General features: G+C 43.7%; 1 protein-coding gene across 1 annotated transcript in view; it reads left to right on the forward strand.

The window, feature by feature from the left end:
- Positions 1-13,205, forward strand: part of DOK5 (docking protein 5) — a 171,360-nt gene extending 158,155 nt beyond the window's left edge. The window contains exons 7-8 of the mRNA XM_006881650.1: positions 5,985-6,105; positions 13,141-13,205. Coding sequence (XP_006881712.1) covers positions 5,985-6,105; positions 13,141-13,205 — 186 coding nt within the window. The remainder of the gene's footprint in view (positions 1-5,984; positions 6,106-13,140) is intronic.
- The last annotated feature ends 12,961 nt before the right edge of the window (positions 13,206-26,166 follow it).

Consider the following 26,166-nt stretch of genomic DNA (forward strand, 5'->3'; position numbering starts at 1 on the left):
AAAAATCAGAGGACCCCATTATAACAAGTTTCCTTGTTAGCCTAAGAATGCTGGGAGTCACTGACGGATATTAAGAAAGGGAAACCAAGGAATGGAGAAGCTGTAGGCAAAGGGAACTGAGACCAAATGAGAGTTTTCAGACAGCGGCTTGTGTTCTCTTTAATATCTTATTTTACTACTCCAAACTGGAAGTCTAAATGCCTGGGTTTAGGACTAAACTAAACTAACCAAACTCTTTGTCAGTGGACCCAGCATTGCAGTCCTTGCTTTCCTGGTCTATAAAATGTGAAAATTGAGTTAGAATAAGAATCACAAACTCCAGTGCCTCCAGTGGTCAAACATATTGATTGAGTGAAAATGTCAAGGCAATAAGGAATGATGGTAGGAGTCGTGCGAATTGGAAACCCAGATCACATACAGCCAATTCTCCTTTGTACTTGTGGGTTGAATTCATTGATGTGTTAGCAAATGTTTAGCAATCGGTTTCCTCCAGGGGAAAAAAAGTGTGTATGTGCATGCATAGTTGTTATGTGCCATTGAGATAGAACCAGCCCACATCTGAACTCTCCAGCGGGTTTTCAGAGGCAGTAAGTTCATGGGCAGAGATTATCCATCTGTCTCCCTTTGATTAGCTGATGGGTCTGAACCGTGTGCCTTCAGGTTAGCAGCTCCACGCCTTACCACTAGGGGGAGAAAGAGAGAGAGAGAGAGAGACAGAGACAGAGAGAGAGAGAATACATATACACTTGTAAATTTTAGTGAGCTTTGGTGACCTAGTGACAAGAAGCTGCACTACAATCCTGAAGGCACATAGTTCGAGGCCAGCAGCAGCTCTTCAAGAGCAGCATAGCAATTTCCTCCCTTGAGAGTAACTGCTTCTGAAAACACAGGAGGGTCAGCCATGGGTTGGTTCTGACTCCATGGTGCCCAACAACAACATTTTCAAGTTTACTGACATACAAATGTGTGCATACAATTTGCAAGTAGTATGAAGGATGAAAGAGTCTTTATTACAAGTCCTCATGATGCCAGTTATGTCTTTGGCTGATTTTTGCCAAATGCTTTTATCTAGATCCAACCTCTCGTTGTGTTGGGCGAATGAGTACTACTGGGATGTGTGTTGTTTGATATTTTCACGAGTGCCGATGAGTAATAGGCATATATATCTATAAACACACACACATGCACATACACACACATATATGTGTGTATATGTCAGTACTTGGCTTACTTTTACATAAAAGCCATTATTAGTAAAGGCATTACTGACATCTCTGCTGAATTAGATAACAGTTTTTGAATATCTGAAAAATGTTACCCCAAATACTTGTGCTGTATAATTTCTATTGGCAATGACACACTTTCAGGATTTATCTGTGTTGTTATTAATAGCTTCTCCATCACCCTCTCACGTCAAAGCAATCCATGGGAGAGTAAATCAATCCCAGATTTGTGCCACTTCATGATTCCTTTACTGTGACTACTCCGTCTCACCGTGGTCATTGTCATTGACTCAGTGAATCTGAGGTTAAAAAGAGATGGACACTGTAAATATTTATGCAGCGGGATCATATATCTTTAGTACTACAGCTGCTTTAGTTTTATATACCAATATGTTGTGAACGTCCAATTAGAACTACTTCTATATCATAATTTTTAGTGACTGAATAGTGTGTATCTATCAATTGTAATTATTAATGAGTTTTAAAATATCATGTAAGATGTCCTGATACTTTCAAACATATAAAGTGTTCGAAATAAAATGCATCACTTTGGTAACTATTAAAAAAAAAAAAAAGGATGAATAGAAGTACTGCCTTGTACAGTGTGTCCACCCAACAGAAAATTCAAAACTCAAACTCATTTCCTTCGATTTGGAACCACCTCGTAGATGTCCCTCCAGCAGGTTTTCAGAGGCTATAAATTGCACAGGAGGAAATTGTCCATTCTTTCTCCATCAGGAGCTTTGAACCGCCTAGTTTTTGGGGTGTCATTGTAACTCCCTTTTTACTCGGGCACCAGACAGACTGCACCTGAATGACCACAGGAACATACGTGCTCTTACAATAACTAAGGAATGGTGATTTTTTTTTTATTATGTATTACCTTTATCTTTAGTATAATATACTTAGCTCTAAATTGACAATTTAAGTTTTTTAATTTAATAACACCGCCATCATTGCTGTGATTAATTAATCAATCGTGACATCTAATGAACTCTTCCAACATCTATATTGACTTTTCCTTTACTCAACGGATCTACTTATTAACAGGGATGAAAGGAAGAAGGAAGTGAACGTTAATAAAGAGACTTAATTTCATTTTTAATGATGGCCAACTTCGCCAGCTGTCTCCTTAAATTGCTGACAGTGTAACCAGCAGCTCTTGTAGGCTGATAGGTGCCTGCTCCAGCATATAGTTGGGTGGGTTCATTCTTCCTTTCAACAAAGAATTGTAAAGTATCTGTTTTCTAACAACAGTGGCTCCTAGGGAGAGGGGTAAACAGTGTCCTCCCACGTGATCTGCAGCTTTTGAAGACCTGCTGAAGGCGCAGCTAGGAGTCAGTGCTGCCTCAGCCACAACAGAGCTTCTTACCATGCGCTGTTCTAAGAGCTGAGAACACAGCAGTGAAGCAACCACGCAATTCTCTCCAAGTTCTAGGTTAAGTGCTTGGCTGATAACAGAAAGCTTGGCAGTTGGAACTCACCTATTGGCTCTGGGCAAGAAAGAGCTGAAGAAAACAAACTGATTCATCCTGGAGAGGGTTAAACCGGGCTGCTCCTTGGAGGCAAGGATTCTGAGGCTTTGCCTGACATACTTTGGTCATTTTGTAAGGAGAGACCGTTCCTTGGAGAAAGACATCATGCTTGGGAGGGAGGAGGGCAGGCGCAGGAGAGGAAGGCCCTCTAGGAGATGGAATGATTTGGTGACTGGGGTAATAGGGATGGGTGTGTCGGAGATGATGAGATTGGCACAGGACAGAGCAGAGTTTAGGGCTGTTGTACATAGGGTCGCTATGAGACACAGGCAACTCGATGGCACATAACAACAACATAGCCTGGGAGATCCTGTGGGGCACTTGTACACTGTGTCCAGGGTTATCACGCACTGGCATCGATGTGATGGCCCCCAGCAACAACAACAACAAAGCCGGCTTTAGAACTGTAACGTTTGTAATGACATAATACATAGAGCCTTCACTTCCTCCATGAAGCCCCCTCTGGTGGGTGTGGGCATGGCCCAAGGACATCTCATAGGTGCCACAGTCATCAGTGAAGCAAGCATACAGCCATCTAAAGAGTCCAGAACTTACAAAGAACGTGGTCAAACTCCAGCATTCTGCAGAGCTCCCTCCTGTGGGCTTGCAGAGATGGTGGCTCATTTGAGGTATGTGCCAGGAACACAGAAATACCAAAATCTAGGGGATAGAAGGGCAGAATGTTGACAGCCGACTTGTGTAGGTGCCAGCTCTTCCAAGGAGCCCTCCCCGATTACTGTAGTCCCCTCTTCCCTCCATCTGTCCTCCCTCTCTTTGTCTTTTCTGTCTTCCCAGGGTATCCTAGACTTCCTTCTGTCTAAGCACTAATAATCCAACACCAAATCACTGTCGTTGAGTTGATTATGATTCACGGCAGCCCCCATAGGATTCCTGGGCCATCAATCTCTAAGGGAGATTGTCCATCTTTCTCTCCTGGACCAGCTGTTGAATTCGAACCACAGGCCTTTCAGTTAGCAGTGCCACCCATCACACATTACGCCACCAGATTTCCTTTCCCAGGGGGAGGCAGCATTAGTAGAGTTATTGATACAAATATGAGCGTTGCAGTATGGGGTCTGTAAGTGAACTATACTACGTGAGTGAGGCCCCTGTGCTGTTTGGAGGAGCGCCTGCTCTGATCTGACAGAGGGCCGTGTCTGAATTTCAGAAGGCTCACAGCCACTGTCATTTCGTGTAGCCTCAAAAATCCTGCAATGTGGCTGTCATTTACTCTAAAGCCCTTGTTGGGTTTTGTTTGTGTGTGTGGTTTTGTTTTTTTGTTTGTTTGTTTGTTTTTTCTTGATGACACACACCAAGGTAACTGGAAAGTCACTGATTACAGTCCTCCAGCCACTCCGAGGGCGAAAGGTGAAGCACTCTGCGTCTGTAAAGCTTTACAGCTTTGGAAACACTCTGGGCAGCTCCACTCTGTCTTATGGTCACTAAAAATCACGATAAACTCTGTGACAATGTGTTTTGTGTGTTAATTTTGTGGTAAGCAAGGACTAAATGGGTTGTAGCTGTCAGTTCACGGAACTTTCCACAGCCCAAATGAGCAGCTATCGAACATCTCCCTTTTCATATGAGAAATTAAAATGACATTCCATCACAGGAAGGGGCTGCAAAACTGGCCGTTTCCCTTCACGAGACTGTATACGATGTGCACTTCGCAGCCGGTGTGACTCTGGCCCATCAACGCTGATGGATGATCCCTTGTGTCCCTGTGCACACAGAACCAGGTCCTGGGGGTAATGGGGAGGGAAGGGGGTGATCTGAGGCTGCCTCTAGCTTTTTCAGGACTGCAAATGATACCCCGGTCAACATCTTGCACAGAACTTCATGTACCTGTGAGCACATTTTTTTTTAGAATACCTTGGTGGGTTATTGATATTCAGGCAACTGCAGGCACTCAGACAATGCGGAGAATCACTTCTTGTGTTATGGAGATGCCATAATGATGGCGACTAAGATAGGCACTTGGGTGAGAGGGCCGAGGGGATCCCTCAGCTGGCCATTCTGCCATTCCTGCCTGCCTACTCTCCTTTTATCCTGCCCACCCTGAGAGAAAGTCACTTGCAAAGTCAGTTCTTCCTTGGGGTTTGCTAGACTTTCGATTTGACCCAGGCATCAAGGGACTTCAGTGGTCTCCCCAAGGCAGAGTGCTGGCTGCCTTTAGGAAAAGCCCCATCTTTCTCTTTCCCCAGTTTCTGGAATAAAGCTCGCCCTCCAGAAGACCTTTGCCTGAGTAGAGTTTGTTGGTTTACTTTCTTTTATTTTTCATGCTAGTGACAGAAAGCCCAAGCTCAAACCATCTTCTGCAGAAGACACGTAACTTCTCCGTAGCATTAGAAGCTCTGGGCTCCCCTGTGGATTGTGGCTGGATCTCAGGGCTCAGAAGAGTTTATCAAGCTCTCACTATTGTTCACTCAGCTGCTTCCCTCTGCAGCCTGTCTGGGAATTCACTCTTTGCGCTTGCAAGATCGACCCCAGTCTACCTCCTATCTTCTCAACCGCCCCGCTAGAAAGTTCTGTCACCCAGATCTCCTTTTTGTTGTGTGTCTGTGTGCCGAGACATACTGCTGCGCCCCGGGGATAGCAGATCAGTGGGCAAGCAGACAGCATCTTCACCTGCCTCTGTTGATGTTCTTCCTCGGGTCTCATGGATGCTCCTAGATTGTGTCTGATTGGGCTGCAATCACTTGCCCAGATCCAAACTTTCTTTAAGGAAAATGCCATGTAGGGTCGCCTGCCCACTCACAAGATATTATTGGGGTGAGTTCAACCCGAGCTGCAGTATTAAGTGTGATTGAGAAGAAATTTCTCGATGGAATCTCACGAACTCTGCTAAAAGTTGAAGAATGGGTACTGCCCACCAGGCAGACACACTGGCTCTCCATCTCCATCACCACCTCAATTCACCCTGAATGATACAGTCATTAAAGTGTTAACCTAAAGATTGGTGGTTCCAGCCGACTGACTGCCCCAGGGGAGACGGATGTGGCAGTTGGCTTCTGTAAAGGCTGCAGCCTTGGGAACCCCGTAGGGCACTTCTCCTCTGTCCTTTAGGGGTCCTACCAGGCCAGGTCACCTGGAGGACAGTAGCAAGATTGCTGGCAACAATGCTCTTTGAGTTGCCGATTGGCTGGCCCCTGGTTCTAGGAACTCCTGTCTCGTTTGTCTCTCTCGGCACAGGATTGCTGACCTCTTCTGTCTTCTCTCCCCGCAGCTGCAGATGAAGATGAGTGAGCGGGCCGCCTCCCTTAGCACCATGGTACCCCTGCCCCGCAGCGCGTATTGGCAGCACATTACCCGGCAGCATAGCACCGGCCAGCTGTACCGCCTGCAAGGTGAGCCTGGAGGGTCGGACCCCCTCGACGCCCCTTACCCAGGCTGCGCACCTCAGGGCCTGGCTCTAGAATCTGTGCCTGATTTCCCGTGACTGGGGACACATGGGTTCCACGCCCGAGCTCCTAGTCCAGCAGATACGCTGTGTGCGGTCACCTCTTCTCCAGCTCCTGCTGACTCTGTTTAATAGACTGAGACGTTGACGGGTCCTGAGCCTCTCTCACAGTTGTCCACTGTGTTTGAATTTATCAGTGTGGTCTGGGGAGCGCCGGCCATCCTGGAAGGCTCATTTTTTTTACATTTCTTTATTATTATTAATTTTAATGAAAGTTTACCAGAACTCTCATCCTTTTTTTTACATTTCATTATTATTATTATTATTATTATTATTATTATTATTATTATTAATTTTAATGAAAGTTTACTAGAAGGTTCATCTTTCAGTCCTATCGCGGGGCAATATTTTGTTGTAATCCACCGGTTTCCACTGGCTAATTTTCAGAAGTAGATTTTCCAGCTTTTCTTCCTTGCCTATCTTAATCTAGAAGCTTCTACAGAGTTCCTCATGTACTTTTTCTTTAACTTGCAATGAGGATTCTACCCCCTAAAGACCTCTTTCTCACCTTCTGGTCTCCCACGCGGTTTCTCACTCAGATTTAGGTTATTGTTGGTTTGCCATCGAGATTCCACGTGTGTAGAGCACAAACATTCCATAGGATTTCAAGACTGATTACTAAGCTAATTGTCAAGAAGCCTCTGGATTTTAACCGCCATGCTTGCAGCTAACAGTGGAATAATTTTCACCTGCTAACGACTGAGCCTGTACGTCAACCTAGCTTGAGGGTTTTGCTAATGTGTCCTTATGAAGTTGACGACGACGATGACCCTTTGCTCCAAGTCTTATCACAGCTTTCGTTTCATATTTACTCATGTGTTCATTTGCCCCTGGCCAGTTCCTCCTCCAAGCAGGAATTCCCAGAAAGGCTATGTGTCTTGTCTCTGTGCTCTATCTTTTCTCTGCAGTGCCTTGCATGGAGTAGCCACACCATAAATATTTGTTGGAAGAATGAACCATGGAAAAAGGGCAAGGAAGATACTTACCATTCTGTATCTATACCTACCCTCTGTTCAGTTGTGGGAGCTTGATACTCAATAGATGCTAAAAAAAAGTTAGATAAATATCTGGAGTGGCTATGTGATAACTCACGAATACTCACTGCTGTTGAATTAGTGTTGACTCATGGTCACTGCCATGCTGACTTATGGTGACTGTCCGTTCAGTTTCTGAAGGTATAAGAATGGGTTTAGGGGGTACTGTGACATCCACAGGTTATATGTACACAACACAACAAGATTTAAAAGAAATACTGAAGGTTTAGAAAATGTCCATAGACCACCCCAAAATAAGTGGAAAAACATAGTATCTGGTTTTTCTACTCTTAGCCTCTTCTCTTCTCCCCTCCCCTGACCCTTAAAGGAGAAAGCAATAAAACTTAGTCATGGCCCAGTGCCCAGCAAGTGATGAGGTTGCCAGGCACCGAATCTGTTCTTGTTTCTGTGTGTGTGTATAGATTTATTTGTGTGTCTTGCAATTGCTCTGCACAATTTACATGTGTTGACCTGAATTTGATTTGGTTTTGTTTGTTTTGTTCTCTGTAGGGAGTTTATTATAGATTTGAGATAGGGCCATGTCCCTCCCCAAACTTAGTCCTAGAGAGCCACCTGCTGGTGCATTTTGGAATCATCCTCTTATCATTACTCTCTGAGAAGGTGCACTAATAATGGCTTAGTGCTTCAAGGTATTGACCTGATAATCGGAAAGTCTGCAGTTAGGTTCCATCACCTGCTCCAAGGGGGAAAGATGGACAATCTCTTCTCATAATTATTTGAAGCCTCAAAATATCAGTCAAGAAATCCTAGAATTTGGAACTGGACAGCAATTGAGTATAATTCTTGAAGAGAAAGGGAGAAAGGGCTGGATGTGCCATATATGCTAAATGAACAAGCCAAACCCACTGCTGCGGAAGAGAATCCCACAGCTCCCACCAGCCTGTGAGACAGAGCAGAATCGCTCCTCAAGGTTTCCTGTGCACAAGGGTGTGCTTTTTACAGGAGCAGAAAAGCCAAATCTTTCACCTGTATAGCCACTGGTGGGTTCAAACAACCAACTTTTCCCTTGGGATCCTATCCCCTTAACCACTAGGTTAAAGAACTTTAACCACCAAAACGATTTTTATTTTCATGAACATTATTTTTTTTTGCAATTCTATGATTTCTTTTTTCTTTTTCTTTTTTAATTTTTCTACTAGTTTATTTACAAAATTCAAATGCAAATTTGAACAAATTCTTTAAATTCCCCCCCGCCCAATCAAATTGTACAACCCAATGATTAATCCCCTCTTCCCCTGCACATCCACATCCCTCTGCTTCCAGCCTCTCCTACCCCCTCTGAATCCTTACACTCATTCTACAATAACGGTTTTATACAGTGTTTATTCTTCTGGGACTGAGTCAATTCACTCAGCATAATGCTCTCCAGTCCCTCCCAAGTTAGGTAATAATTTACTAAGTTATTGCTCCTGCGTGCTGCATAGTATTCCACTGTGTGAATGTACTGTAATGTCTCAGTCCATTCGTTTGTGGTTGGACATTTGGGCTGTTTCCATCTTCTTGCGATGTTGAATAATGCAGCTATGAACACTGGTGTATAAATCTCAGTTTGTGCCTCAGTTCTCATATTCTCAGGGTATATTCCAAGTAGTGGAATAGTTGGTCATATGGAATTTTTATGTTCAGCATTTTGAGGAAGCAACAAACTGCCTTCCAGAATGGTTGCACCATTTTACAATCCCACCAACAAGGTATAACAGTTCCTTTCTTGCCACATCCTCTCCAGCATTTATTACTTGCTGTTAAACTTTGCCACTCTTACTTGAGGAAGATGGTACCTCATTGTGGTTTTGATTTGCATCTGTCTTATTGCCAGTGATTTGGAGCATTTCTTCATGTGTCTGTTTACCATTCGAATATCTTCCTCTGTGAAAATCTTTCCATGTCTTTTGCCCATTTTGTAATTGGGTTATCAGTAGACCACCTCTAGGGAAGTGCACAATAGCACAATGTGAAAATTTTTGAAATATGATGCAGAGACAAGGAGCGAGCACGTACTGTTGGAAAAAATGGTGGTGATAGACTCTCTTGCCGCAGGATCACCACACACCTTCAAGATTCAGACAAACTTGTGAAGCACAACAGAGAGAAGTCAAAGAAGGTGAGGCATGCCTGGTAAGAACCACCGTCGGCCTTCTTCTCTTTTCCAAGAAAACAGAAACTTCACTTTCATGGGAAGTCGACTGTGAACACTGAGAAGCAGTTAGACTTTTTTTGATGAGCCTGCAGGCCAGGAAGTAGGTATGAATTGCCAAACATGGAAGAGATAGGGACGCCTTAGAATCCATTCCATGATTTGAAACCAAAAGCAGCCTTTGGGACAAACTGCAAAGATTCTTCTAGCCAGTGTTGTGGGAACAGCAAGTGTTTCCATTTGAACTTGACCCTAAGTAAATGCCACCAGTTCTTTCTCTTGCAAACACATGGAGTGTAAGGAGCTACAGTGGACAGTGTAGAAAAGAGCTTTGGATTTGACCAAAGATTTCGCTTATGTATAAATGCTGCCGGTGCACTGTCCGCTCCCTAAGGGAAATTCCATCGAAGGCAGTAAAGAGGAACCTGGATTTTCCTCTTAAGGTTTTTGCAGTCTCTTTCCTTCCTATTGTGGGTGCATGGCTGTTTGTGTCTGTATATGCTGAAGAGGGTGTGTGCTGGGGAAAGGATACATCTTCAGGAAGCCAGGCAAACGATTTCCAGTAATTTGGAAATTTTTAATATCATATATATATATATACACACACACACATACACTCTACTTTCTCTTGCCTTTGAGTGGGCACCAACTCCTAGCTGGCTCTCCAGGGGTTTACAGAGACCATCAATCACATGGAAGGAGATTGCCTAACTTCCTCCCAATGAGCAGCAGGTGAATTCAAACTGCTTGCCGTTGGGTTGACAGTGCAATTTCTCATCCACTGGGCCATGAGGGCTCCCGGCGTCTGCGTGGCTGAACATGTAATGTTCTTGTGATTTAGATTTTAGGCATATCTATGTCTGAATCCATGGCTTCCTATGCTGTTGTGTTGGGGGCTTTCCCTTGGTGGTGTGACCAGTCACTCAGGCGGGAGTTTCCCACTCACAAAGCCCTTTGTTTCCTCACCCTCGACAGCACTGTGAGGGGGGCTTCTTCCCATTTGCCAGAAGTGGAAAAGTGAGTCCAATGTTAAGGACTTTCTGACCTGAGTTCTTACTTGCAGTGGGGGACTCAGTTGAGACAGAGACTGAGATTTGGCGTGGTCACAGCTGGCTGTGAGAACATGAACTGAGCATCAGTTTAAGGCTTTAAGCCCTACATGACCAAAATCCTTTTTTTTTGGTTCAATGTTTTCTTTGGACATGTTGCGAGGAGGGACAGGTCCTTGGAGAGGGACGTCATGCTTGAGAGGATGGAGGGACGGAGAAAGAGAGGAAGACCTTCTATGAGATGGATTGATTCAGTGACTGGGGCAATGGGGGTAGGAGCATCAGAGAGAGTAAAATTGGCACAGGAGCGAGCAGGGTTTAGGACTGTTGTACATAGGGTCACTATGAATCACAGGCAACTCGACAGCACATAACAACAACAACAACAACAACATTTTCTTAAACAACAACAAAAATGTTTTAAGAAAAAACTTTATCTCCACTCAGATACAACCTTGTTGTTAGCTGCCATTTAGCCAGCCTCACACAGGAAGCCCAGACGTACAGTAGAACAAAACGTCACCCATTCCTGTGTCATCTTCACAAATCTTCATTCCTGTGTCATGTTCACAAGCGTCCATTCCTGTGTCATTTCCCCGAATGTCACCCTTCACAAATGTCGTTCATTCCTGTGTCATCTTCACAAACGCCGCGTTGCTTCATTCTGCTCTTGTGGCCACTGTGTCTCCTAAGCACCTTCCACCCTCCCGGTCTCATCTCCCAGCACCAGATCAGATAGTGCTCTGCTGTTGTCCGAGGGTCTACACTGGCTGATTTTGGAATTAGAGGCACAGCCTTTGTTCTCGTCAGCCTTCAGTGGAGGCTAGGGCCTCGCTGAAATGTGTCCACCATGGGGGACAGTCTGGTATTTGAAGCTCTGATGATACTTCCAGCCTTCCAGCCACATGTAGGCTCACCTGTGTCAGAGCGGCAGCCCTGCCTGGCTGTGTTTTAAGCCTGTTGACTCACATGGGTGGGTTCCCCAGCGTGGGGCCCAGGCCACAGCACACATACACTGATGGCCTAATCCAGCAGATGGCAGTAAAGCTCCTTATTTTGATAAAATCCAGTTTTCACATCCACCATGATTGGCAAACTCACCCTGCAGGCCGCATCCAGCCCTTGTCTATTTTGTAAATAAAGTTTTATCGGAACAGTTACATCCATTCATTTAAGCCCCGCTGATGGCTACTTGTTTGTTTGTTTGGTTTTTTGTTTGAGGTTTTTAGCTTTTTTTAAAAAAATTATTTTAATAAAAGTTTACAGAGACTTTGGATTTTGTCATGCACTCATTCACTCACCCACTCATTGTTGTTCAGCCGGATCTGACTCAGAGCTGAGTACAGCTCTCAATAAACCTGGGCATAGTCATCTGGGAAGAGACTGCCCGTCTTGTGGACTAGATAGAACCATGTGCTTTGGGGTTGGCAATACAGTGCCTTTACCATGAGGCCACCAGAGCTCCCTGGTTAGCGTGTTGCCCTGCTAACCAGTCCAAAGGCCTGGAGACTATTGCATTTTCAATCCATCAGCGTTCCCACAGGAGAAAGATGCCCAATCTCTCCCAGTCATGATTTACAACCTCGGAAACCGGTGAAGCGTGGCTGTCCATCAGAACCAACTCAATGGCAGTGAATGTTTGGGTTTTTTTTTTGTTGTTGTTGTTTGCTTTTTTTTTTTTTGGTATGACAACATCAGCAGAATTAAATATTGGCAACAGAAATGATAATTATCAAGTGTGGTGACAGCCTCACTTCTAGACATACAGTGTCTATAAGGACAATCTTTTCTCGTTTGCATAGAGGAACTAACACACAGTGGCCTGAAGTTCCCTTTGGCTTTGCTTGGTTCTGAGCCTAAATCTTAAAAATAAAGACTAGACCTTGGCTCAGGAGAATGGTGGCGTAGATGATAAATCCTCAGCTACTGACCTTAACATTGGCAGTTCAAATCCACTAGTCCCCACAGGGTTGAGATGCGGCAATGTGCTTCCAAAAGGACCACGGCCTTGGAAGCCCTGTGGAGTCCCAGACGCTTGCTGGGTTGGCTCTGACTTGACAGCGTTCAGCAACAACAGTCCTCAGCTGATGACTGCAATGTTGGCAGTTCCAACCCAACCAACAGCTCCACAGTCAGCTTCTATAACACTGGCAGCAAGCAAGGCTTAGAGGACAGTTCTCTCCAGCAAATGAGATTGCTGTGAGGTGGAGCGGACTTCATGGCACCCAATGACATCAAATGCTTTGTAAGAGTTTGTTTAAGGCAAGATCATCTATGTACCAAACAAAACAAAACCAAAAACTAGCTTCTTTCTGTTCAGGTCACTAAAAGGAGCCCTAGCCAAAAGTTGTCCATACTTTGTGTTTTGCTTTGGTCTGCCCTGGCTACCCTGGGTATCATGACAGCTGAAGATACAAAAAATTAAGAAGGAAAATGATTGCTAAGAGGATGACTGCTGTTCAAAGCCAAGTCCCCATGCAAATGATGTTTCAGTTACACAGTCACTCTCATGACCCTGATTTGCGTATGTCCATCTATGAGTGGCTGTTGAGGCAAAAAAAAAAAAAATGAAATCTTATGTCATGATGAGTATGTTACTGTTATCTGGAAGTATGCTATCAGCCAATTTGATGATGGGCTTTCTTAAAAAATTAACTGCAGTTTTTAAATTCTTTTTGGCAAAGATGTCTCCAGCCCTCTGAAGCTTCACCGGACAGAGACTTTTCCTGCCTACCGATCTGAGCACTGACAGTAATTATCAGAGCCCTGCCCACTCTTGGGACGCGTCAGCCACCCACAGCCCCTGGAAGTCACGAGAGCCGCGACCAGGGCAGTGCTGGAGAAAAGAAGCAGGACGTCCTCAGTAATTGTGTGGTTGTTGGGACACTCTGCAATACAACGTTTGTGGCTTTGTTTCTGGTTTTTCTTTTACTTCTTTTCATTTTAACACCTTAGTGTAATTGAAACATGCTCTGTAGATATTGATTTATTTTTGTTCCCTCTTTTACAGCTGGGCAGAAAGAGGTCAATGTCACAAAATGATTTTCTATTGTAGATACCATAGCCCTTGCACTTTTCTGAAATCTGTCCTTTTGTGAGTTGTGTTTTTCCTTCTGAGTGTTTCCCTTGTATGACAGTCAGAATTGACAATAAAATGGCTCTTCATTGTTTGTTACTTGTTTATTCCGTATTCCTCAGTTATCAATACTGTGATTCTGGTTAACCGCTGGAAATCATATTTTATTATGTTACCAATTAATGAAACCAATGTTTTGATCCACTCCTCCCTAAAATATGTTATGTTCCATAAGAACTTTTCAAAAGCTCTTGTTATTATTATTTATAGGGTTACAGTTTCTCTTACATGTTTTTTTAAGTCTTTATTTTGTTTGGAATACTTCCATAAAATATTTTAAAATAAAAGACCATTCTTCATCCATGTAGATGTTTTATTCTGGTTCAATGTTGTTCTTTATCTCCTTGATATGTTGGGAGAGTTTTCTGGTACTTTCTGTGGGTGCTATGATCTGGGTCCAGTGTTAGGTCTGATTAAGTCTGAGGCAAGTCAGCTTTTGTGTATTTACACTCTCATTCATGAAACTGGTCTAAAGAGAGCATCTGCTGGTACCAGGAACTGTGTGAGGGTTCAGAGATGTAACAATAAAAGGACTTGGGTCTTACCACCACTGACCTTAAGGCCAATAGACAAGGAAGTAAAGTTGGAATAACAGTGCAAGCTTGCCAAGTTGAAAATCCTGTTTGCAGATGTGTTAGTGGGATCTTGAAAGAAGCTGCTAGTTAGCATTTATTTCTCTCAAAATATGAGAAGCAGACAGTGGCAAAGAGATGACGTGAATTCAGCTAATAATCAGTGGACAACAATCACACTTAGTCATTGCCGTCAAATTGGAACCGACTCCTAGCTGGCCCTCCAGCAGGCATTCAGCACCTGGAAATCTCACAGCAGGAGATTGTCCATCTTTCTTTCTCCTGAGGAGACTGGCAGACTCAAATCACCTGCCTTTAGGTTGACAGCTCCTGTATTTGTCCAAGGGGCCACCAGGGCTCCCTAATTAGTGAGTTAAGGATCTAAAACATTTTTTGCTGCTAATGGCCTCAGGAGATGCGTTGGTACTTTTCCTGGACTTCCTGTAGTGTTTTTCATATCATTTCAGCTTGAACCACTTCCTTCTCTCGTGTGTATTCATAGTCATGTGGGGTTTTTTAAAATTTTTAAAATTATTTTTATGTTGTTGTTGTTACTTGCTGTCTAGTTGCTTATGACTCATAGTGACCCTATGTACAACAGACCTAAACCCTGCTCTATTCTGTGCCAATCACACTGCCTCTGACACACCCATTATAGTCATGTTTGAAAAATGTATCTCCCCCTGCATATTTGATAATTCATTCCTTCCTTGTCCATTTGATTCTGATTTTAGTCCCCACCCTACCCCAAATGCCTCAAAAGAGAGAAATTCCCAGGTCTTTCGCAGCCAACACAGGGGACTAAGCAGAAGAAGAGTCTTAAAGGAAATGGAATTAATAACTTATTATAATTACAATGTGGTCGAAATTGCTGAAACAAGACCAAAGCTAATGAGAGTGCAAATGAATGTTGGGGACGCAGGTAATAAATGACGTGTGAGAACCTCTTTTAGGAATTTTAAGTCATCGATTCTTCTGTCATTCTTATTCATTGTCCAGCTCGCAGCATGGCAATTGATTGAAAAGATCACGGCCTGAACTCGGTGCACGTTCGTCTTTAAACTAACATGTTGGCAAGAGATGCTGAATCAATAGCTCTGGGATGGAGCTTACATTTTCCTTCAGCAGCTGTAGGTAATTCCCACTGCAGGTGATAGAAAATGACATAGGAAGAGTCCTGGAGGGGACAGAAAGGAAAGTGCACCCGGTAGGGTAGGAGAGGGTTGGCCATCAGCACGCTTGCCGGACAGCAGGCCTGCCCGAGATCAGCTGGAAGGGCCAGGCAGGCTGTTGGGGTTGTAACAGAATGCCCGAGTCTTCTCATCAGCTGGAGGCGTGGGAGTTCTGACAGAGGTGAGGTGGGGCTTCACACACAGGAAGGAAGGACGTGTTGTGTTGGTGACCCAGGAGGTAGGCTCCCAAGGGACATGTCTGGAGCCTCGGCAATATTTTACTTTGTTGCTTTAGTGACTAATAAGGAGACTCAGTTTGACCTGCTTGACAATTGTGAAATGCCTCAAGTGACAAACCAGCCAGGATCTGTGAAAAACAAAGCACAGATGGTCCAAGACGAGCGAGTGAGGAGGAATGGGACCATCTAGATGCTCTTAACAAAGTGACACTGAGCCGCAGACAACAGCCTCCCACCTCCTCCCTCTTTCCAGCCTCAAGGGAATAGAAACGCTAACATCTTTGTGGCCTTCAGAAACATTCCATCCCTTCTTGCTACCAAAAAGCAAAGCATCCTGATGACACAGGTGGTTCGGCTGCTAACCAGAAGGTCAGAAGTTGGAACCCACCCAGAGGATCATCTGGAGGTAAGCCATGGTGATTTGGTGATGCCACAAAGACTCTGCTGCTGATGTTGTTCTGTGGAGTCAGCACCAATCCATAGCTGACCCTCCAGCAGGTTTTCAGAAGCAGTAAATAAATCACACAGGAGGTGACTGTCCATCCTGTGGAGCTGCTGGTGGATTCGAACCATGTGTCTTAGTTTAACAGCACAGCTCCTTACCGCTAAGTCCCCAGAACTCTCTAAAGAGTATAGGGCTACCAAATCCTTTGGGGCAATTGAAGCAGTTAAATGCCTTTTCATAGTCAATACAACACAAATAGATATCTATCTGGTACTCTCTGCTTTCAGTCAAGATGCACTTGACGTTGGGAAGGATATCCCTAGTGTCATGGCCTCTTCTAACCCCAACTTGTATTTCTGACAGTTCTCTGTTAATGGGAGACAATCTCCAGCCACTTTTCGATAATCTTCCACAAGACTTTGCTTGCATGTGATAACATTTGGTAATTTCGACACTCTATCGGATCACCTTTTATGGGAATGGGAATAAATATGGCTCTCTTCCAGGCAGGTGGCTAGGTAGCTGTCCTCCAGATTGCTTGGCACAACCTGGTGAGCACATCCAAGGCTGCATCTGTTTGTTGAAATATGCCAATTGGTAGTACGTTAATTCCGGACACCTTACATTTTGCCAGTTCCTTCAGAGAAGTTCGAACTTTCTCCTTTATTACCATTTGTTCTTGATCATATCCTACTTCATGAATTTGTTCTGTTTCATTCTTTTTTCTTTCTTTTTTTTGTTGTTTTCCTTCCATGTTCTTTTGATGGTTCCAAGATCATTCAATACTCTGCCCACAGCATCTTTAAGATGTGGCCATTTGGGAACATTTTCACAAGCTACCATATAGACATAGAATGAGAATTGATGCCTTTGGGCTGTGATACTGGAGAAGAGTATTGAGTATATCATGGACTGCTAAAAGAACAAAGAAGTTCGTCCTAGAGAGGTTTAAAACAGCTGCTTCTTGGAGGCACGGATTCTGAGGCTTCGTCTGACATACTGTGGACATGTTGCAAGGCAGGATTTGTCCTTGGAGAGGGACGTCATGCTTGGGAGGGTGGAGGGAGCGCAGGAGAGGAAGACCCTCAATGAGATGAATTGATTCAGTGACTGGGGTAATGGGGATAGGTGTATCAGAGACAATAAGATTGGCACAGGATAGAGCAGGGGTTAGGGCTGTTGTACATACAATCGCTATGAGTCACAGGCAACTTGACGGCACATTAACAACCATACAGAGAAGAGTATTGAATCACCCATGAACTGCAAAAAAGAACAAACAAATCTGTTTTGAAGAAAGTGCAACCAGTGTGCTTCTTAGAAGCAAGGAGAGTGGAATTTCATTTCATATACTTTGGGCATGTTGTCAGAAGGAGAAACCGATTCTTGAGGGGGAAAGGTATAATGCTGGGGAAACTGGAGGCCCAGCGAAAGACCAGAAGACCCTCAATGACAAGAACTGACACAGTAAGTATAACAATGGGCTTGAGCATATCAGAGACGGTGAGGATGGTGAAAGTTAGGATGGGCTTCGGATCTCTTGTTCCTAGGTCCACTCGTCAACTAGATGGCACCTCAGATTATCCTTGTTTTGCCTCTAGTCTATGGCTGCAAAGATCTGAGTCTGGTTAAGAGTGACTGGTACCTACATGAAAGGTCAGTTATAATCAAGGAAAGCCTGGGGGATGTGTAGTCACCTCTGTTCTTTAGTGAGCTGATGAAAGGCGGATCCTTGTCTAAACTTGCATAATTCCTAAGTAGAGAAATGATTTTAGTGTAGGGAGGAACCACACAGCCCCTTGGCTGCCTTTTCTTTACCTGTCTGTCTTTTCTCCTTTTATCTGGCATGCAGATAAACTCAGTTTCTCAGCTCTTTTGTAACTTCTGTGATTACTGTTTTTCCTCCTACAACAATATGAAAATTGTACTTAACTATTCCGATTTATATACAGGTTTTGCTTAAGGGCAAACCTAAGAATGACTCATTCATCATCTGAGACTATGTATAATATGGTGTTCACACAATGTCCAAATCACATAACATCCTCTTTCACAGACTGTATCGTGAATGTTAAGTGGTGCTTGACTGTAACATTGTGTTGGAACGTGAGGATGTTCATTTGTTTATGTATCATCTGTAGCAGCTGTTGTGAGAGATGAGTGGTTACAAGGGGCCATCTGACTGCAGGGTAGATCTGCACAGCCCTCCTGTCGATCTATCTCTCTGTGAAACTAATGTTCTCGCTGGAATGTAAGTGTATCCTTTGCTCGAGAAGAACTCTCTCTCTCACTGTTGGGACCTGTTTCTCTTGTTGTCCTTCCCACCCTTTCCAGTACGGCATATGCTTTAAGTTCAACTTAAATTCGGGAACCAGAAGCTCTTCCTGTGCCCTCAAAACAGAGGGAGCCTCTAGATGTCAGTTTGTTGGTTTGTTTTGTGGACAGATATTTTTCTTTTACAAACACTGACTAAGTGGGTGTATAACTGTTTACACAGTAGTCACTTCCCACGTTGAGTATCCAGCTGAACAGGGATTCTGAGCCAACAGAGAGCATAAGACAGGAGTGCAGGGTGATCTCCCAGCCCCCTGAAAGGCTAAGGGGCACAGCACCACTGCCCCAGGATATGCACACATTCATTGAGGGTGCGACATAGCTCTATCCACACAAGCCATCTAGTCATCCAGCTTCACTGTGGAGTCTAGAGAATTGCTTTGATGACCTCAAGAGGCCGAGGGTGCTGCTAGAAATCACCACAATGAGAAGCTTGACACAGAGTCTGAACCTCCAAGGCCGCCCCCGTACCTACAAATGCGGGTGCAGATTCCATCGCAGAGGTTGGGACTGTGAAGCCAGCCCCAAACAGAGTAGCCTGGTGATTGTTTCAATGCCTGGAGGTTGTTTTTGTTGCATACAATTGAGTTGGAACCAGCCCATAGCTGACCCTCCAGCAGATTTTCAGAGGGGGTTCATGATAAGGGCAGGGACAGCCCATATTTCTCCTGCGGAGCAACTGACCTTAAGAACAGCTGCATGAACCCTGCCCCGCCCTCTGCCGTCCTCATCAGCTCTTTCACACTAGAGCCCATCGCTGAAGTCTGTGCCAGTCTATCTCATTGAAGGTCTTCCTCTTCTCACTGACCCTCTATCTTTCCTAACACGAGTCCCTTTCCAGGGAATAGCCTCACCTAGCTCCGTGTCCAAAGTATGAAAGACAAAGCTTCACCATCTTTGCCTCCAAGGAGCACTCTGACTGCCCCTTTTCCAAGTTCGTTCTTTCAGCAACCCCTGGGATTTGTGTATATTGTTGTGTACCATTGAGTTGTGTACCATGCAGCAAAGTCATAGCTGACCTCCCCCCCCCAGTGGGTTTGAAAAGACAGTAAATCATACAGGAGGGGAGTGTCCATCTTTCTCTCACAGAGCAGCTGGTGACTTAAAATCACATGCCTTTGTGTCGACAGTGAACTGCTTACCATTAAACCACCAGAGCTTCCTGTATTTGAACACAGAAGAGTGAAAATCAGAGTCTCGGTTAAAATGAAGGCAAGAGTTTAGTAAAGGAAGAAAAGCACAGTTTAAACTAGAAAAATACATCATGAAAATGATTCACCAAAAATGGTCCTCCCACCATCCCACACCACCCCCAGTTCTTCAATTACAGAGTTATAAAGGCAAAAATTAAAAAAATACTAGACTCTCTGAAGAGTACAAAGATTGATTGTCATTGCATGAAGTTGTTTGCAAAGACTTTTTACAGGTGATTGGAAATAAAATATAGAGGAAAATCATGAGATAGACTTAGGCTACGTGTATGTTTCCTGGAACGTTTTAATAAAAAATCTAATTTTTATAGCTCATTTTAAGAACTGCAGGCATGGCCTATTCCGTGTGGCACACCCTACCCCCCAACAGATAACTCTTGACCTAGTTAGCACATTGTCTGAGAATTGTAAAACAGGAACAAGTTCTGAGGAACAGTTGAGTTAAAAAAATTTGGGGTCATGGACACAACGGGGTTAGGTCTACATTTCAGACAGGAGTCTCAGGCATGTCAAACACCTTTGATTTCACATTGGCTGTTGTCAGTGGGCACTGAGCAGAAGGGAGAGGGTGGTGCATGCCAAACGTATGCATGCCAAGGAGGGAAATAAAGACAGCTGAGTGGGGTATATGCTGCATTTTCTGGAAAAGAAATACATGTGCTTTTTTGAACTTCAAAACGGCCTGTTTTGGATGATTCTGTACCCAAATTAACAGCTTCTAATGACTTGGATCGTGGTGTTGGCGAAAGGTATTAAATAGCCCATGGGCTGCCAAAAGAACAAATAAATCTGTCTCGGAGAAAGTGCAGCCAGGGTGCTCTTTGGAGGCAGGGATGGTCAAACCTCATCTTACATACTTTGGGCATGTTTCAGGACGGTCCAGACCGTGGAAGGAGACATCATGCTGGAAAAGACTGAGAGGCCAGTGAGAGAAAGGAGACCCTCGAGGACAGGATTGAGAAAATGATTTCAACAGTGGGCTTGAGCGTGATGGAGAGTGTGGGGATGGTGCAGGGTGAGGGATGGTTCTGATCTGTCTTAGGGTCACGTCATGGACAACTTGATGGCACTTAACTATAGCAGTGAGTTACAGTGAGGGACTTCAGAGATGATACCAAAGAGAGAGAGAGAGAGAGAGAGAGAGAGAGAGAGAGAGAGAGAGAGAGAGAGGAGAGGAGAGGAGAGGAGAGGAGAGGAGAGGAGAAGAGAAGAGAGCCAGGAGATAACATTGCTCAGTGAGCTGTCTGATGGAATCATGCTTGTTGTTGTGGATGTAGTGACAGTCACATATAAGCATTCTCTTCACAAGGTATTCACCAGAGACAAGGGCTTCTAAGAGCTTGAAAGGGAAAAAGGAAAGGAGTGGGGGAAGCTTACATGTACCTCTAAGTAGTTCTCCTGAAGCAACATAGAGAATCAAAGAGGTCTCAGCCTTATAGGGTTCTTGTAAATATATTACTTCATCGCATCCAGGACTCTGTAGAAGTAACCATAGCATTGCTGATGTGAGAAAGTGGAGAGTATAAGCACGGTGTTTGCTTGAGTTTTATTGACTGTGCAAAGACGTGCAACAGTGTGGGTCGTGACACAGTGCACACAGCTTGTGAAGAATGGGAGTTCCCAAACATCAGATTATGCTCATGAAGACCCTGTTCATAGACCCAGATGGCAGCTGTTGGGAGAGAACAAGAGGACAGAGAATGGCTTAAAAGGAAGGCAAGTGTGTGACCAGGTTGTGTCCTTTCTCAATGTTTGTTCAGTCTGTTTTGTTGTTGTTATGTTGTTATGTGCCATAGAGTTGCCTGCAATGCATAGCGACCCTATGTACAACAGCCCTAAACCCTGCTTTGTCCTGTGCCAAGCTCACTGTCTCTGACACATCTTCCCCCTTTACCTCAGTCACTGAATCAACTAAGCTCATCGAGGGTCTTTCTCTCCTGCGCTGTCCCTCCACCCTCCCAAGCATGACGTTCTTCTCCAAGGACTGGTCCCTCCTTGCAACATGTCCAAAGTATGTAAAAAGAAGCTTCAGAATCCTTGCCTCCAAGGAGCAGCTTGGTTTTTTTTTTCTATAATTATATTTTATTAATTTTCATAAACATTTACAGAGATTTTGGGCTTCCACTCATTCATTGTTGCACTATTCTCTCTACCCTCCTCCCAGTTTGTTCTTGTCCAAATGCCACAGTGCTTGTCAAAGCCAGTTCTGATTAATCTTCTTTGTCAGTGTATCCTTTGCCATTCCCTATCACTCCTCCCTGAGAGAGACTTCACCCTGAGTCATAAGGAAAAGGGGACGGCATATTCTCTTAGCTACTTCCTGCTGAAAAGGGACGCTGTGGGTTTCAGGGTGAAGATCTTCTCTCACTACTCTAAAGGGCCCCTTTGGCAGTAGGAAACACATAGACTATTATGGAGATTGATTTTGGAATTCAGATGCACTCTTATTGATTGTGCTTGGCTGTACATGTACATATCCTTGAAGATGTATCATGGGGGTGTTACAACCTAGAAGACACAAATTTGACTAACGAGTTATAAGTACATGAGTCCAAAAATTATGGAAAAGTAAAAGAAAAGATTCTTTCATTGTTTTACAAACCCTCCCCCAGGTCCTCTCCACCATGCAGCCCTCGCTCTAGTCTCCTGTGATGACAGAAATACCCAGTTACATCTCTCTTTTAAACGGTTCTCTCCCTCCTCTGTTTCAGTGCAGTATACATTATTGAACCCATCTTACTCAGTCTCTCCCCAACCCCAAGGACAGTCCCATTCTACAACAGTGGCATCATGTAATATTTGTCCTTTTGTGACTGGGATATTTCACTCAGCATAATGTTCTCCAGAGTCAACCATTTTGAATAATATTGCATGAGTTCCTTGTTTTTTAATGCAGCATAGTATTCCATTGTGCGACAGCTTCTCTAGCCATTCGTTTGTTGATGGGCACTTAGGTTGTTTCCAACTCCTTGCTATTGTGAACAAAGCTGCAATAAACATGGGTGTGCATATATCTGCTTGGATGTCAGCTATGGTCTCTTCAGGGTATATTCCCAGTAGTGGAATTGCTGGGTCAAATGGTATCTCTATTTGCAACTTTTTGAGAAAGTGCCATACTGCTTTCCACAGGGGTTGCACCATTTTACACTCCCATCAACAGTGAATCAGGGTTCCAGTTTCTCCACAACCTCGCCAGCATTTGTTGCTTGCTGTTCTGTTAAATTTTGCTATTTTGACTGGGGTGAAATGATATCTCATAGTTGTTTTAATTTGCATCTCTCTTAGGGCTAGGGATTTTGAGCATTTCTTCATGTGTTTGTTGGAGCAGCTTGGTTTAACCCCCTCCAGGATAAACCTGTTCATTCTTTTAGCAGTCTATGGTATAGTCAATATTCTTCTCCAACACCACAGCTCAAAGGCATCAATTCTCCTTCTATCATCCCTAGTCATTGTCCAGCTCTCTGATGCGTAGCAAGTGATTGCAAAGACCATGGCCTGTATCAGGCACACCTGACATTGACTGACATTGTTGTACTTCAGTACTTTAGAGGTCTCTAACTGCAGACTTTCCCATCACAATACTTTTCATTTCCTGGCTGTAGGCTGAGCAAATAATAGGAGGAATTGGATTATAGAAAGAGGAATGTAAGGTTAGTATTTTTTTTTGTATATAAATTTTTATTTTAGCAACGTCAGTATTGGAGGAAGACTCACCACAAAACCTTTGATGTGCAGATGACACAATATTACTTGATGAAAGCATACATAGTTTAAAGCATATATTGATATAGATCAAAGACCACAGCCTTCAATATGGATTATACATCAACATAAAAAAGACAAAAAGCTTCTCAAAAGGATCAACAGGCTACATCATGATAGAGAAAAAATGTAAAGCTCTTAAGAATCTAATTTTATTTGGTTCTACAATCAAAGCTCATAGAAAAAGCAGTCAAGAAGCAACCGGAAAAAAAGATTGCATTTGGCTGTGTGTCCCTGTGGGCCAATTGAGTAGAGACAAGGACTACTGAATCTCTTAACTGTGCTTTATTCAGATGTTGATGAGCTGAGAGAAGGCAGTAGCAGAAATGCCTCCAAAACTGCTCTCTGACATCTCAGGACCAAGCTTCGGAAGGGGTGGTCAAGTGGAATATGTGAGGGGAAGGAACACGGGGGAATCCAGAGAGAAAGATCCAGGAATCTGATAAGGTTGCTTATTCTATGATGTCTTTTTCTCCTGATGCCTGGCAGATGTTCTGTTTGCTATGGGATGTAGGTAGTCATCAAGCTTCTGTGATGATGGTGCATTCTTCAAGTAAGTTTTTGCTGTTTCTATGTCTGTGTTTTGTTTGCAAATATTTAGTTCCTGTAATGACAGTCTCAGAACTAGCTAATCAATTAGGTTAAAAAAAATCTTATGGTAAGAAACTTTTACTATTGTTCTAAACTTATAAACTATGTCAGAGCAGTCAGGTTAAAGGTTCCTACACAGACAGCTTTTACCATCATCCTAAACTTAGGCAACTATGTCTGAAGAATCAGTAAAAAGACTTTACGTAGGCAATTTTTCGTCTGCCTACATAGGCAATGGTTTCATCTTACTTAGATTCACATTCAACACTCTTGGCACCAGCAATCGGGAGAGTAGGATATGTATTGTATTGGGAAATTCCACTGTCAGAACCTATTCAAATTACTTAAAGCAATGAAGTCAGTTTGAAGGCTAAGGTGTGCCTGATTCAGGTCATCATCTTTTCAATCACTTGTTATGCATCTGAGAGCTGGACAACAAAGAAAATGATAGAAGAATTGGTGCCTTTGAGTTGTGATGTTGGAGAAGAGCACTGAATGTCCAGTTAACTACCAAAAGAAGAAACAAGTATGTCTTGGGAAAAGTGCGGCCAGAGTGCTCCTTGGAGGCAAAGATAGAGAAGCTTCAACTCATATACTTTGGCATGTTACTAAGAATAGCTAAACATAGAGCTTGGGAAGGAGGAGGGCCCATGAAAGAGAAGAAGACCTTCAATGAAAGAGAGGAAGTCCATGAGTGAGATGAATTGACCCTGTGACTACAGCAACGGGCTGAGATGTGTCAGGGATGATGAGGACGGCACAGAACAAGACAGGATGCAGACCTGTTGCTCACAGGGTCATTAGGAGTTGTACCAAATGACACCTCACAACAACAGGACCTTTTCCCTGTCATCTTAGACTATGTCCGAGTACACAGGCTGAAGAACTTGCATAGGTTAACTTCTACCGTCGTCCTAAATTTATAAACTGTATCTGAGCTCCCTTTGCCATCAAAGAGGTCAAACAATGTGTTGCATTGGACAAATCAGTTGCCCAAGACCCTTTTAAAGTGTTAAAAAAGCAAAGACATCACTCTGATAACTAAGATGTAACTGTTCTAAGACATTGCCTTTTCAATCCCCTCCTGTACATGTGAACGCCGCATAAAGATGAAGTAAGACTAGAGAAGAAGTGATGTCTTTGAATGATGGTGTCGAGTTGCTGAAAGAACAAATAAATCTGTTAAGGAAGAAATATAACTCAGAGGGAAGAAGTGAGATGTTCTCTTACATACTTTGGACACGATTTCAGGTGAGACTTGTCCCTGACAGGGGCACCGGACTTTGGGAAAGGGTTGACGCAGAAGCAGAAGACCACCTATGAGATGGATCGATTTAGTGGCTACAGTAGAAGTCTCCTGCAGGGCAGCAGCTGTCAGCGTGGTTTGGGACCTGCGAGGGGTAGTTTCTGTTGTGCCTGAGATCACCATTGAGTTGAAGCTCACTTGCTTGCACCTATCAACAGGTTTACCAGGAGGATCCCTGATAAGGCAACCACTAAGCACTTGGGCTACTAACACAAAGGGTTTCAACCCACCCAGTTGCTTCTGGTGGGGAAAATCCTGACCATCAGCTCCCATGAAGATTGCAGCCAAGCAAACCCAAGTGAGGTCACACAAGAGTCAGTGAGTTTGAATCCACTCCTGGGCACAACGCGGCAACAATAGGAATGGCAGATGCTGGAACCATTTCATGGGACATGTAAACCAGGTGGACCCCAAGTGGCTTAACGTCTGTTTATTTAGGGTATTTTTGAAACAACTGGATACATTTGAATTTGGCACAGAAAGGCTTTTTCAGCTAATGGACTTCAATTAACTAGAGAGAAGTTAACAATATGAGAGCGGATACAGAGAGACCATCTCATTTATGTAACTCTGCTTTTATATTTATGGAGTCATGGTGACATGATGCATTAATGTATTGGGCTGCTAGCCAAAAGGTTGGTAGTTCAAATCTACCAGCGACAGGGAGATGGGTGATCTCTTCACACAAAAGATTTACAGCCTCAACCATACAGTGGAGAGTGGGCAAGACTTGATGGTAGGGGGCAGGGGTTGGACTCATCAATCAACAGATATTTCACAGTATAAAATGAATGGTAAACTTTGTGTTTAATAGCTTTGTGGGGTGTCCTCCCCACTTATTTAACCATGTTAAATAGCAAGTAAAAACCAAAATGACAAGTCGAGTGAAAAGACTCTGAAGAAAAGGAAAATAACTTTATATGTTAGTATAGGAAGTTCTGG

The sequence above is a fragment of the Elephantulus edwardii genome, unplaced genomic scaffold (assembly GCF_000299155.1).
Source record: "Elephantulus edwardii isolate Elephantulus edwardi_28Jun2011 unplaced genomic scaffold, EleEdw1.0 scaffold00015, whole genome shotgun sequence".
Classification (NCBI taxonomy): Eukaryota; Metazoa; Chordata; class Mammalia; order Macroscelidea; family Macroscelididae; genus Elephantulus; species Elephantulus edwardii.